General features: G+C 48.1%; 1 protein-coding gene across 1 annotated transcript in view; it reads left to right on the forward strand.

Annotated features, from left to right (window-relative positions):
• The window catches only part of cUnh8orf34 (chromosome Un C8orf34 homolog), a gene marked incomplete at both ends in the record, with an annotated part of 154,815 nt that overhangs the window by 21,751 nt on the left and 118,195 nt on the right, over positions 1-14,869 (forward strand). The window contains one exon of the mRNA XM_083662925.1: positions 14,620-14,764. Coding sequence (XP_083519051.1) covers positions 14,620-14,764 — 145 coding nt within the window. The remainder of the gene's footprint in view (positions 1-14,619; positions 14,765-14,869) is intronic.

Raw genomic sequence — 14,869 nt, forward strand, 5'->3', positions numbered from 1 at the left:
GGTCAGAAGCCAGTGGGATATGAGTACAGGTACTGGAGTAGGCCTACTGGCACTAGTGCCTCTTCCGGTTGGTCCGAGCGCCTTTTTCGGGGGGAGGGGAACTGGGGGGAATAGCATGATCGTCTCACGCGCTACGTCCTGCCGGTGAAACTCCGCGCTGTCAAATGAAAAGAAGCGGCTGACAACTGCACATGTATCAGAGGGAGCATGTGCTAGTCTACGGCTATCCCCAGATCGACAGAGGGGGTGGAGCAATGAGCGGGACAGCAGGGGGAATTGGCCAAGTACAATTTGGTGACACTGATTGGCTAAAGGAGTTGTCTGTCAAGGCAAGTACTCCCACCCACTGAAATGGATGTGGGCGAGCGAGGGCTGGAGGCCAGAGTGATCCGCAGAACGCAACAGAATATGAGGTCACGTGATCAGTACGGTTGTCCAGGCTATGGCTTTTGATTGGTTGAGCCAGTGTTCTCACCGACGTCGGTGAGGGGGTCATCTATTTCTCATGTGTATCACCAGCAGGGGGTATAGATCTATAGATAGTGTCACCTGATAGGAGCAGTCTGGTCAGGTGACACTGCCTCTCCCATGGTCTCCTCTTCCGCATGAGCTCCTCTCATCTGCCCGCTGCTTCAAGGTCTGGATGTCTTCCAGTGGCACCTCCCTCCCTCTCTCCCTCCCTTTCTCTCTCTCTCCCTCCCTCTCTCCCTCCCTTTCTCTCTCTCTCCCTCCCCCTCTCTCTCTCTCTCTCACCCCCCTCTCCCTCCCTCTCTCCCTCTCTCTCCCTCCCTCTCTCTCTCTCCCCCTCTCTCTCTCTCCCTCTCTCCCTCCCTCTCTCTCTCTCTCCTCATCTCCACCCAAACCAGCTCACTTGGCCACTCCTACATTCCTGTATTTGAAGCACATTGGACAGACACAGAGGCTTTAGCTCAAACAGCCTGTCACATATCGCATTGAATAGCAGCTAAATCAGTGGCAGCCATTAGCCTGTGGCTACGGGCGACAGGGACATCAGGGCGTCGTCCTCTTGGAGGTCTTGAAAGAGCTTCGGCCTGCGTCTCATTCCCCTTGGCTTGTTACTCTTTATTCAAGGACAAGTTCTGGAGAGGAGAAGAATGTGATGTTTTATAGCAGATCAGAGGCTCAGATCATCACAGTGCAGAGTTTCTAAAATCACAGTTGTTACTTCAGTGTGCCACTGATTTGAACCAGGTACAAGTCATGTGGAGGAGCCAAGATTGAAGTTGAAATAATTGAAGCTGTTTACTGCAGCATTCCTCTCACTCTCTTTTAGTTTTTGATCGTTTTTTTCAGATTTTTCTCCCATTTTCTCCCCAATAGAGAGCCGCAGGAATGATTCCGGAAAACATCGATGCTAACACTTCTGGGTTCTTCACTGTTTTCGCCTATGGGATTTTTGAATGGGTTTTTGGCGCGATGCTTCAAATGAGGTCTGTGGTTAACGCAAGCATATTCAAACGCGAACCAGTGTTCAGCGGGATAATCTTCACACATGAGGACCACTTTTATGAGTTTTGAAGCTTTTACGTGCCGTTAAAAGGGCGTCTAGCTATCAAACGGCTAAATGAGACTACACTGTTGAGTCGACGGGGATATTATACGTCAATAACATCATCACTTCAAAGGACGAACATGGAAATTATTTTTCTCTCACCTGGTTCAGCCCGGGGCAATCAGTGCACAGCAGCGCACACATCAACAGCACTCCAGGTTGAATTTGGCTGTGGTGACGTGACGGGGAAGCCTATGCGACACTGTGTGTAGTTCTGGGATAGCTTAGCATGAGCTTTTTACTTCTAGGGCTCGCATTTACGCTTCAAAACTCATGAAAGTGGTCTTCATGTGTGAAGATCATCTCGCTGAACACAGGTTTGCATTTGATTGAGCTTGCGTTGCCCACAGACCTTATTTGAAGCATCGCGCCAAAAACCCATTCAAAAATCCCATAGGCAGAAACAGTGAAGAACCCGAAAGTCCGGGACTTCCGCGTTCCGACTACAAAAATACATCATCCCTGCGGTACTCTATTGTGCTTGGCCAGTACTTGGTACTGCAGAGATGACGTATTTTTGTAGGCTTAACCAGAAATCACCATTTTGGTTTGTCAGGGAAAGAGTCTATGGGGTTTTAGAATGGGGATTTCACTTAAATGCATAAAATAAGGTCTGTGGTTAACAAAAGTTTATGGGAACGCGAATTTGGGTTCAGCAGGATGATCTTCACAAACGTTAATCACTTTTATGCCTTTTGAAGCATTTTCTAAAAAAAACACGTTTAAATAAAACGCATTTACGTTCCAAAAGTCATAAAAGTTCCCCCCAGTTCCCCTCCCTGCGGAACAGGCACTCCGACCGACTAGAGGAGGTGTAGGTACAGGATCTACCCGGCTTACAGATTTGGCTCGCCCCACCGGAAGTGCTCGGCTCGGGGTCTAACCCGGTCTAACCCTAACATGTATCTATCTATAATGTCTGATAACATCAGTAGCTTAGCGTTAGCTTGTTAGCTAATCTAAAGCTGTCGGCCATTTTGCCCACGTTAATCCCACCACGTGCCCGATGTACAGCCAATCAAATGCCTGCCCAAGCAGAAATTGGACCCGAGCACTGACAGAGGCGCTAGTGCAGCGACCGCAGACACGGCCAATTGTGTCTGTAGGAACGTCTGACCCAGAGCCGTATAATAGAAGAGTTCCGACATCTCCATTCACTCCAATGGACCAGTTTTTTTCCAGGAAGTAGAAAGTGGAACTCTTGAGTAAAAAAAGCAACACTGTTGAGTTGCAGCAAAATAGACAGTGTTGTACTTTGAAAGGGTTTTTCATCCCTTGAAATGAATCAAATTGTACATTATCGGCTTTATTTTAGCATGCAAAAGTAGCGCGAGACCCATTCCTGGCTGTTCATTGGCTAATGAGTCTCGCATTTTGGTCCTCCGCCACTCTCTTACTAGAGGACACTAGTCTGACCAAGCCGGAACCGGAGGTGCTGCTGCCGGGAATTGAACCCGGGTCTCCGCGGTGGCTAGGCGAGTGCTTTTTACCTCTAGTCTACACTACCCAGACGCCCCCTGGTGGTAGGTGAGTGCTTTTTACCTCTACACTACCCAGACGCCCCCTGGTGGTAGGTGAGTGCTTTTTACCTCTACACTACCCAGACGCCCAAGCCTTCATCTTTCTATCCTCTACTCTACATTCACACACTCACACACGTACAAAATGCATCATCGCACGACGCACACAGATGTCTCTTCCTTGCCTCGGTAGACATGAGGATGCTGCACTGCTTCTCAGGAACACAGACATCATAGCTAGCCAGCTTGTGCAGGGTTAGCTTAGCGCTGTGTGCCCGGTGCTTCAGTCAGTGTCTCCTCTCATTTCCACATCCATCCATCAAACACACCACCTGCTGCTCGCTGTCCCCGGAGACTGAACCTGCTTTCCCTACACACCACCTGCTGCTCGCTGTCCCCGGAGACTGAACCTGCTTTCCCTACACACCACCTGCTGCTCGCTGTCACCGGAGTCTGAACCTGCTTTCCCTACACACCACCTGCTGCTCACTGTCACCGGAGACTGAACCTGCTTTCCCTACACACCACCTGCTGCTCGCTGTCACCGGAGTCTGAACCTGCTTTCCCTACACACCCCCTGCTGCTCGCTGTCACCGGAGTCTGAACCTGCTTTCCCTACACACCACCTGCTGCTCGCTGTCACCGGAGACTGAACCTGCTTTCCCTACACACCACCTGCTGCTCGCTGTCCCCGGAGACTGAACCTGCTTTCCCTACACACCCCCTGCTGCTCGCTGTCACCGGAGTCTGAACCTGCTTTCCCTACACACCACCTGCTGCTCACTGTCACCGGAGTCTGAACCTGCTTTCCCTACACACCCCCTGCTGCTCGCTGTCACCGGAGTCTGAACCTGCTTTCCCTACACACCCCCTGCTGCTCGCTGTCACCGGAGTCTGAACCTGCTTTCCCTACACACCACCTGCTGCTCACTGTCACCGGAGTCTGAACCTGCTTTCCCTACACACCCCCTGCTGCTCGCTGTCACCGGAGTCGGAACCTGCTTTCCCTACACACCACCTGCTGCTCGCTGTCACCGGAGTCGGAACCTGCTTTCCCTACACACCACCTGCTGCTGCTCGCTGTCCCCGGAGACTGAACCTGCTTTCCCTACACACCACCTGCTGCTGCTCGCTGTCACCGGAGACTGAACCTGCTTTCCCTACACACCACCTGCTGCTGCTCGCTGTCACCGGAGTGTGAACCTGCTTTCCCTACACACCACCTGCTGCTGCTCGCTGTCCCCGGAGACTGAACCTGCTTTCCCTACACACCACCTGCTGCTCGCTGTCACCGGAGACTGAACCTGCTTTCCCTACACACCACCTGCTGCTCGCTGTCACGGGAGTGTGAACCTGCTTTCCCTACACACCACCTGCTGCTGCTCGCTGTCACCGGAGTCTGAACCTGCTTTCCCTACACACCACCTGCTGCTCGCTGTCACCGGAGACTGAACCTGCTTTCCCTACACACCACCTGCTGCTCGCTGTCACCGGAGTCTGAACCTGCTTTCCCTACACACCACCTGCTGCTCGCTGTCACCGGAGACTGAACCTGCTTTCCCTACACACCACCTGCTGCTGCTCGCTGTCACCGGAGTCTGAACCTGCTTTCCCTACACACCACCTGCTGCTCGCTGTCCCCGGAGACTGAACCTGCTTTCCCTACACACCACCTGCTGCTGCTCGCTGTCCCCGGAGACTGAACCTGCTTTCCCTACAAACCACCTGCTGCTCGCTGTCACCGGAGTGTGAACCTGCTTTCCCTACACACCACCTGCTGCTGCTCGCTGTCACCGGAGTCTGAACCTGCTTTCCCTACACACCACCTGCTGCTCGCTGTCACCGGAGACTGAACCTGCTTTCCCTACACACCCCCTGCTGCTCGCTGTCACCGGAGACTGAACCTGCTTTCCCTACACACCACCTGCTGCTCGCTGTCACCGGAGACTGAACCTGCTTTCCCTACACACCACCTGCTGCTGCTCGCTGTCACCGGAGTCTGAACCTGCTTTCCCTACACACCCCCTGCTGCTCGCTGTCCCCGGAGACTGAACCTGCTTTCCCTACACACCACCTGCTGCTCGCTGTCACCGGAGTCTGAACCTGCTTTCCCTACACACCACCTGCTGCTGCTCGCTGTCACCGGAGACTGAACCTGCTTTCCCTACACACCACCTGCTGCTGCTCGCTGTCACCGGAGACTGAACCTGCTTTCCCTACACACCACCTGCTGCTGCTCGCTGTCACCGGAGTCTGAACCTGCTTTCCCTACACACCACCTGCTGCTCGCTGTCACCGGAGTCTGAACCTGCTTTCCCTACACACCACCTGCTGCTGCTCGCTGTCACCGGAGACTGAACCTGCTTTCCCTACACACCACCTGCTGCTCGCTGTCACCGGAGACTGAACCTGCTTTACCTACGCTCACTCTTTTTATGCCTCCGCCCGCGATAGCCAGGCCGGAGGCATTATGGATTCGAGTTGTCCGTCCGTCCGATGTTCGTTAACGCGATATCTGAGGAACGCCTTGACGGAATTTCATCAAATTTGCCTCAAACGTCGACTTGGGCTCAAGGATGAACTGATTAGATTTTGGTGGTCAAAGGTCAAAGTTCAAGGTCACTGTGACCTCACGAACACCATTCCCAAGTTCGTTAACGCAATATCTCAGGAACAGCTTGACGGAACTTTTTTCCAATTTGGCTCAAACTTCAAAGTCTGGACAGACGCATGTCGACTGCTCCCTTGTTGGCGGAGGCATATATCCGCGGTGCGCTCGTTCTAGTTCCCCCCCCATCTTTCCCTCTTTATTTCACAATGTCTTAGTGTCTTTCTCTCTCTGTTTGTCTCTCCATCCCGCTAGTATGGACCTTTACAACGCACCCTGTGTGCTGTCTTCCCTCCTTCGCTCCTGGTGGCTCCCCCCTGGTTTCCACTTTGTCAGATTGTTTAAGTTGCAGTTTATCACTCCGCCTTAAAGGGATACGGCAACATTTTGGGAGATTCGCCTATTTGCATATTGCCGACAGTAAATGGAGAATGTGGATGCCTTTCACTGTGCGTGCCCTACAAAGAGCGGTACAGCCCTTGTTGCTAATAGCTTAGCGCTACAATGGTAGTGAACGGTACAGCTGTTCATTCCCACAAAATATACAATTCCAACAGTGCCAGAAACACTCACATGTACATGTACAAGGCACTATATAAATCCAATCAATTATTATTATTATTAATTATGTTGTGACTCGTGTACGTAACTCACCACACGATGAAATAATAATCCAGTTACTGGAAATGGTCATTTTTGTAGTAAATTCACACACTGAGAACAAACAAAGAGTAACTGCAGGGGGCAGTGTTACATTTCATGGAACTCCCTCTTACTTGTGATGTCACGTCGGCCCCAGCAGAACGTTCTCCTCTCGTGAGGTCACTCTTGTGATGTCACATGCCCATTTAGAATGCCACCTTATTTCTACCCTGGGCAAAATAACCAAAATGTCGTTTCAGATTTATTTATTTTAAAGCCCCATTCAGCAACTTTTCCAAGTTTTGCTATTGGAGAAACTGCGCCCTCTGCGTGCAATAGTATCGATAACGATATCGCCGTTCAAAGTCAACAAAACACAGCGCCAGAAAGCTCTATGTACATGTCTTGACATCGGGTACTCACCACGTGATGAAATAATAATCCGTAGTTCCGTGAAACATCATTTTCGTAGCAAATCCGAATCGAGTTACTTCCTGGTTTCCAGGAACACAACGCTGCCACTGTAGAGTGCATGTGCGCATCTTGCCTCGGGACGCTGGCAGCAAACTGCTTAGTCCCAGGGCTGGCCAATGGAGGGTGGTGTGGGATAAATAAAGGCGAGAGTCTCCCTATTACAAGTCAATCTACCATGTCCTATGACTAAAAAGATCTTATATTACAGTAAAGAAATTAAAAAAAAATTACTGATTGGGGCTTTAACCTCCACCGCGCTCTTTAAATTGGTCCTATAGTCACTGTTCAACATGTTCAAGTGATTGGCTAATTCTCGAAGTGTACAAATCGCAAAAATGTACAAACACTACATTTGGGAAACTGCCTGCAAGTTTCTGTGGTGCTCTCACCTGGAACCCTTTACAACTGCACCACTCATGGATCACTGTTTTTAACTGTTTTTAACTGTGTTCTATTGTTGTTTGTTTGTTTTCGTGTTGGTTGTTTTTTTATGTGTATTTTACATCATTCTAAATGATGATTATATCCTCAATGATCCCAGATATGAATAAAGGTTGAATGAATGGATGGATGCAGGAAGGTAGAAGAATCAGTGGGTATGTCATGATTGTCATTGTCCCTGGAGGGAGTCCTTGGGAGCTGCCAAGGACGCGGGTGTCTCTTGGCTGGCTGACAGCTTGTCTTTGAGTGCCAGCAGACCAAACAGCCTGGGGCACCGAGAGAGAGATCTCACCCCAGATCAGATATGGACACTTTATCTGCAGCACAAACCCACCTGTTGCCCCGCCTATACTGTTCTGTAACACACACACACACACACACACACACACACACACACACACACACACACACACACACACTAATCTCCACAACTTCATCTTGCATTTACTGCATTTACGATGGCAGTTACGATGAGACACACACACACACACACACACACACACAAAGAGATGCTATATTTGCTGATGCAAGTCAATGGAAAGCAAGAAGCTTCCACGTCTACCCGTGTGTCGAGATGTTGACCCAAATGTGAGTCTACATCTGACTATTGTTACTGTCAAGGACAATATGACTACCAGTCAAAGTGCGTGGGCTCATGAAACAGGACACTTGTTATTTAAAGCACCTCATTACCATAGTAAGTGAAAATGTCAGATACAGTTACCTTGTACTGGTACTGTATATGTGAGTTATGTAATATATGCGTATACCGCGCAGATATGGTAGAATCTGTTACTTAGAGTGTCTCTCTCGGGGGGTGGGCACGGTGGTGCAGTGGTAAGCGCTGTCGCCTCACAGCCAGAAGGTCCTAGGTTCGATTCCCACCTAGGACGCTGTAAGCGCTGAAGGAGTGCGTGCCTCGAGTGCCCACCGCCCGGGTGGGGTCGTCAAAAGGGCCTTTCTGTGTGGAGTTTGCATGTTCTCCCCGTGCCCCCTGGGTGTTTCCTTCATATAGGAACCCCTCACCAAAACATGCAATATCCTGGTTGCTGAAGTGGTGCCTCCATGGGTCGTTCGGGGCGCCTGTTCGGCGGGAGGGGAACTGGTTGGAATAGCGTGATCCTCCCACGTGCTATGTCCTACCGGTGAAGCTTCCCCTGTCAGGTCAAAAAAAGTGGCTGGCTAACTGCCCATAAAATTAGCACTAATGGGGGATAAAAATCTCATAAAAAAATCAGGGGAAATATATATTATATATATATATATATATATATATATATATCAGAATCAGAATCAGAATCAGAAAGACTTTAATGAATTGGGACAAGTTACTATATATATATATATATATATATATATATATATATATATATATATATATATATATATATATATATATAAAGAGTGTCTCTCTCGGCCTTGGTTGGTACATTGTTAGACATGCATGGACAAGGCTGCAATAGCTCATGCAGTTGGCAGTGATCCATGTCAGTGGCGTGCCTGACCAAGTTGGTGCCCTAGGCAAGATTTTTGCTGGTGCCCCTGCCTCCCCCCTCCCCCAAAGAAAATATAATAAAAAATATATCGCAGCTAATTCCACCACTGCAGTGCAGGCTCAGAATCGCCCTTCCCCAGTGACGCTGGAAGTACTTTTAGGTGGTGGGTGCTGTAAGGAATGGACTCACGGTGCTGCCCGCGAGGGCAGCGCCGAAGAAAATTGTACGTTTTTTGGACTTTCATCCATATTTAGAAGAATATTTAATTTTAAATTAACATTAGGATTATACTGTTGTGATGTCATTATTCAGTATCTTCTCCTTTTCTCACTCACTTTCATGTAAGCACCTGCTCTCCCTTTAGTCGTTTTACACTACAACAGACAGCAACACAGGCATAAACACTGAACTTATTATTATTATTATGGAAAACCAGATTATGATGAAAATCAAACACTTTTGAAGAGAGAGTGTATGAAATAAGATTAGAGCTGGGAAGCACAAACTGTTTTTTAATGCATCTTGTTGGTGGTGGTATAAACACAAGACAGCCAAATCCAACAATTTCGAAAATCCCATTTCTTGCCACCAGGGGGTACTGCAGCACCCTCAGCACCCACCTTCCAGCTCCCTTCCCCCACTCTGGGAAAAAGCTCCGAGCAGGTAGAAGGGGGCGCGGCCACGCAGGGGGTGGGGTGGTATGGATTAGGGACCATGGTGAAAGTGCTGCAGCCCAGGCAGCCAGAAAGCCAGAATTAGAAAAATTATTTCACTATTATTTAAAGACTTAAGACGTTGTTGTGCTTATTTTTTGTCTACTATTGTAAAATAATAGTAGGCCTATTATCATGAAAAAGTATTTGTAAAAAAAAAAAATCCTTTTTTACCCTCTCTGGCGCCCCTAACGGCTCAAGCGCCCCTAGCATTTGCCTAGTTCGCCTAATGGACGGCACGCCACTGATCCATGTGCACATCCTGCCCTCCCCCACAAAACCGTTCAGAGTTGAAAAACCCCGGGGTTTTAACAGAGCTCTGCTAGTTTGGCTTCCTGTATAATCCACCAAATGACAACCTTCATTATAGCCCTCCTGTTGCTAGGTTAGCTAAATTACCCACAGGAGCTACTACGCAGTAATTGCAACTTTTACATGTCGGCATCGTTAGTGGTTCATAATTGTTATGCACGACGGGCCACAGTGTGAAGAGAGGCTTTACTAAGATCCTCGTGTGCTGCTGCATCTTCTCTTCCATGGAGATTTAATGCCAGATCATCACTCTCGTTTAACGGCTTCACAAGAGGCGGGGCTTCACAAGAGGCGGGGCACTTTGCTGCGTCTCTGTTACAACTGACTCTACTGGGAGAAGCATTTGCTAATGCCCCCCCTGAATGCTAATTTGTCCATTCACAAGCTCTTTGCTGTGAGAGCACACACACACACACAGCACAGCCAGGGCAAGCCAGTTGTAAATATGCATAGGCTGCCTCCCTGTGACTGCCCCCCCCCCCCTGTCCCCCCGACACACACACACACGCACACACACACACACACGCACGCACGCACGCACGCACGCACACACACACACACACACATGCACACGCACACAGACTGTATACATACACAGTACGGCCAAGTCATTGTTTGGTTGTCAGCTTTGGTTGAGCCCCTCTGCAGTTAGCTGTCCTGATGTAGCCGCAGCTACTCTGACTGGCAACAGCAAGTCAGCCAGAGTCCCATGCTATACCCTGCCAATGCTAACACTTTGTTTGGATTCTCCACCTACAGACTTTTTGTAACATTTCAACAGCTTATAAATTGACATTAGTTGCCATTCAACAATTCATATTTTTCGCTTTGTCTGTCGATGTTGAACAGCTTGTTTGTTCAGATTCAACATTCCCTTTCCACACACCTGCACCTAGCAGGGTGGTAATTACACGGAGGCCATGGCCTCTGTTGCCCCTCCTTCTGCTCGTGATGCCCTGAGCCACCTTGGCAGTGCCCTGCTACTGTCAGTTGCTTTCAAAGCGTCAGTGGTCTCAGTTTAATTTAGTCTGCCCTATGCAAAGCATGTGTCATTGGCTCATTTTAACACACATTTCAGAAAAATCACTCTTCACGATGTCAATAGAGACACAGCAATGGCCTTTGTGCCCTGACATGTGGCTTTGTGCCCTTGAAAAATTTGCGACGCCGAAGGCCAAATGGCCTTACCCCTAAAATGACGAAATTCCCACCCTGGCACCTAGTGTAATATAATGTATATGTTCATGAATTGTCATTATTATTAGTTTAATGAGTTCACAAAACTGCCCTCGGGACGAGACTCTACAGAGTTCCTGCAGCAACCAAGAACATCTACAAAACATCTTTCATACCAAACGCAATAAATCTGCTACATTCATAAACGTCAGACTCATCCACATCAGAACCATGTCCGTTATCGCTGTTTGTAATGTGCTGTTGTCCTGTTGTCTTGTTCTATGTTGTATTATGTACCCTGTCATTTCCTGTGCTGTGTATTCTGGTGTTACAAAGACTCTGTAGAGACTCTGTAGGCAGAGTGCTACCCTGCCAACACACACACTCTCACACACACACACACACACACACACACACACACACACACACACATACACACACACACACACACACACACACACACACACACACACACACACACACACACACAGAGTACCCAGCCATATCCACATGTCACTTTTCTAGAACTAGCATAATTGGCAGTTGGGCTTCAGAGGGGCGGTGGGTGGTCACACTGGCACACTGATCATTCCTATAGTTATAGTTATAATAAACCTCTATTGCTCAAAGATTGATTTGCTGCTAGTGTACCTATTTCCTCCTTTTGCCTTTTGCTATGATTAGGCGTGACGTGATTGGCTAGGTGTACAGAGGATATGATTAGGCGTGACGTGATTGGCTAGGTGTACAGAGGGTATGATTAGGCGTGACGTGATTGGCTAGGTGTACAGAGGGTATGATTAGGCGTGACGTGATTGGCTAGGTGTACAGAGGATATGCTTAGGCGTGACGTGATTGGCTAGGTCTACAGAGGATATGATTAGGCGTGACGTGATTGGCTAGGTGTACAGAGGGTATGATTAGGCGTGACGTGATTGGCTAGGTGTACAGGGGTATGATTAGGCGTGACGTGATTGGCTAGGTGTACAGGATATGATTAGGCGTGACGTGATTGGCTAGGTGTACAGAGGGTATGATTAGGCGTGACGTGATTGGCTAGGTGTACAGGATATGATTAGGCGTGACGTGATTGGCTAGGTGTACAGAGGATATGATTAGGCGTGACGTGATTGGCTAGGTGTACAGAGGATATGATTAGGCGTGACGTGATTGGCTAGGTGTACAGAGGATATGATTAGGCGTGACGTGATTGGCTAGGTGTTGATTGGCTAGGTGTACAGAGGATATGATTAGGCGTGACGTGATTGGCTAGGTGTACAGAGGATATGATTAGGCGTGACGTGATTGGCTAGGTGTACAGAGGATATGATTAGGCGTGACATGATTGGCTAGGTGTACAGAGGATATGATTAGGCGTGACGTGATTGACTAGGTGTACAGAGGATCTGATTAGGCGTGACGTGATTGGCTAGGTGTACAGAGGGTATGATTAGGCGTGACGTGATTGGGACATCCGATGGCGAATTCCTCTCATGTCATTGACGGCTCCTAAATTAGCGTGCAGAGTGAGATGCCACCTCCACCCTCAGCACCTGTTGCTGCGTCTCTCTGTCTGCTTTCTAATATACATCTGCATCACTTTACCTGTCACATCCACACACACTCCCTCCTCCGCAGCCATATCCATATCATAAGTAGATTCTAGTATGAGTATTAAAATCTTATCATCGATTAATCGTTTTGAGTCATTTTTGAAGAAAAAAAAGTCAAAATTCTCTGATTCGAACTTCTTAAATGTGAATATTTTCTGGTTTCTTTACTCGTCTATGGCAGTAAACTAAATATCTTTGGGTTGTGGACAAAACAAGACATTTGAGGGCGTCATCTTGGGCTTTGGGAAACAGTGATCAACATTTTTTCACTATTTTCTGACATTTTATAGACCAAACAACTAATCGATTGATCGAGGAAATAATCGACAGATTAATCGATAATGAAAATAATCGTTAGTTGCAGCCCTAATATTGACTCTTGCTTCTTGGTAGTGGAGTGATTTGTGGATATTAAATTATATTTTATTATATATAAATTCCTGAAACTCCACTGGCAACAAGTGGAATTATCTCACCTTGCTTATCTCACCTCATTGTCAGAACACCTAATTTTTGTAAAAAAATCATCATACAATCATAATGTTAAGAAGTAATTTTGTTCAGTAAGTGATACTTTATCTGTAGGGATTTATTTTGCATACTCCCGCATAGGGAGGTCGGCTCAGCTAGAAAACAGTGCTTGTGATGCTGGTAGGGATAGTGTGTTGTTGCTCAGAGACACATTATAGACCTTATTCACAGCGCGGCCATCTTGGGATGACTGGTTGGGAACGCAACGAGACTCTCATCCAAACCTCTGTCTGAACATGGAGCAGTAGACCAAAAGTTTGAGTTCTGTCACACCAATTTCGTTTGTTCACATCGATAAATGGGCAGATGAATGTGTACAGGATTTAAAAAAAGGGCTACAGCAACTGGATCGAGTGTTATATCCACGATATTCAAGGAAGCGCAGCCGATGGTCTAAATTATAAACTGCACTACACCCTCGCACCACTGATCACCGAACAGATACATCTGGCGCTGTGGAGCAGTTGAACCCGAAATGACACAGCCGAAGAAGGCTGTGTTTGAGCTTAAACTTTGGCACTGGCATGTGAATACATGTGAAACTCCGCGATATTTGGGAATACCATGGCATCAAAATGTTGGATAACAATATTGTGTCGGAGGTGACACCTGACAGCTTTAGTAGCGCTAACATTGACGCTAGCATTAGCACCTTCGCTAGCTAGGTTAGCATGACAGTGGTGAGCTCAAACACAGCCTTCTTCGACTGTATCATTTCGGGTTCAACTGCTCCACAGCGCCAGATGTATCGGTTCGGTGTTCAGTGGTACGAGGGTGTAGTGTAGTTTACAATTTAGACCATCGGCTGGGCTTCCTTGAATATCGTAGACATAAGATTCGATCCAGTTGCTGTAGCCATTTTTAAAAATCCTGTACACATTCATCTGCCCATTTATCGATGTGATCAAACAAAATTGGTGTGACAAAACTCAAACTTTTGGTCTACTGCTCCCATGTTCAGACAGAGGTTTGGATGAGAGTCTCGTTCCCAACCAGCGGGTGATGTCATCTCAAGATGGCTGCGCTGTGAATAAGGTCTATGCCACATTTCCACCTGCTCACTGCACTACCCTGTCTGTCTGTCTGTCTGTCTGACTGACTGTCTGTCTGTCTGTCTGTCTGTCTGTCTGTCTGTGTGTCTGTGTGTCTGTCTGTCTGTCTGTCTGTCTGTCTGTCCATCTGTCTGTCTGTCTGACTGTCTGTCTGTCTGTCTGTCTGTCTGACTGACTGTCTGTCTGTCTGTCTGTCTGTCTGTCTGTCTGTGTGTCTGTGTGTCTGTGTGTCAGTCTGTCTGTCTGTCTGTCCTTCTGTCTGTCTGTCTGTCTGTCTGTCTGACTGTCTGTCTGTCTGTCTCTCCTTCTGTCCGTCCGTCTGTCCGTCCGTCTGTCTGTCTGTGTGTCTGTCCTTCTGTCTGTCTGTCTGTCTGTCTGTCCTTCTGTCTGTCTGTCTGTCTGTCTGTCAGTCAGTCAGTCTGTCTGTCTGTTCGTCTGACTGCTCTCTGCTTTGCTCTGCTCCTGTAGGAGTTGATGACCAAATTGATAACTGAGACTCCAGACCATCCAATCCCTTTTCTCATTGATCACCTGCAGACCAAGCAAGGCAGCCCAGGCAAGCTGCAGAGAACGCTGTCGGGCTCCGCCGCACTGTGGGCGCAGGGCTCTACAGGTGGGTACACTACACACATCACACACAGTGTGCAGAATATATACAGTACTGTATACTCAACCCACAACATATGGCAGGGAGAGAGGAAATGGAACTTTGGAAGGA

This window comes from Poromitra crassiceps, assembly GCF_964638095.1.
Source record: "Poromitra crassiceps genome assembly, chromosome: 2".
NCBI lineage: Eukaryota > Metazoa > Chordata > Actinopteri > Beryciformes > Melamphaidae > Poromitra > Poromitra crassiceps.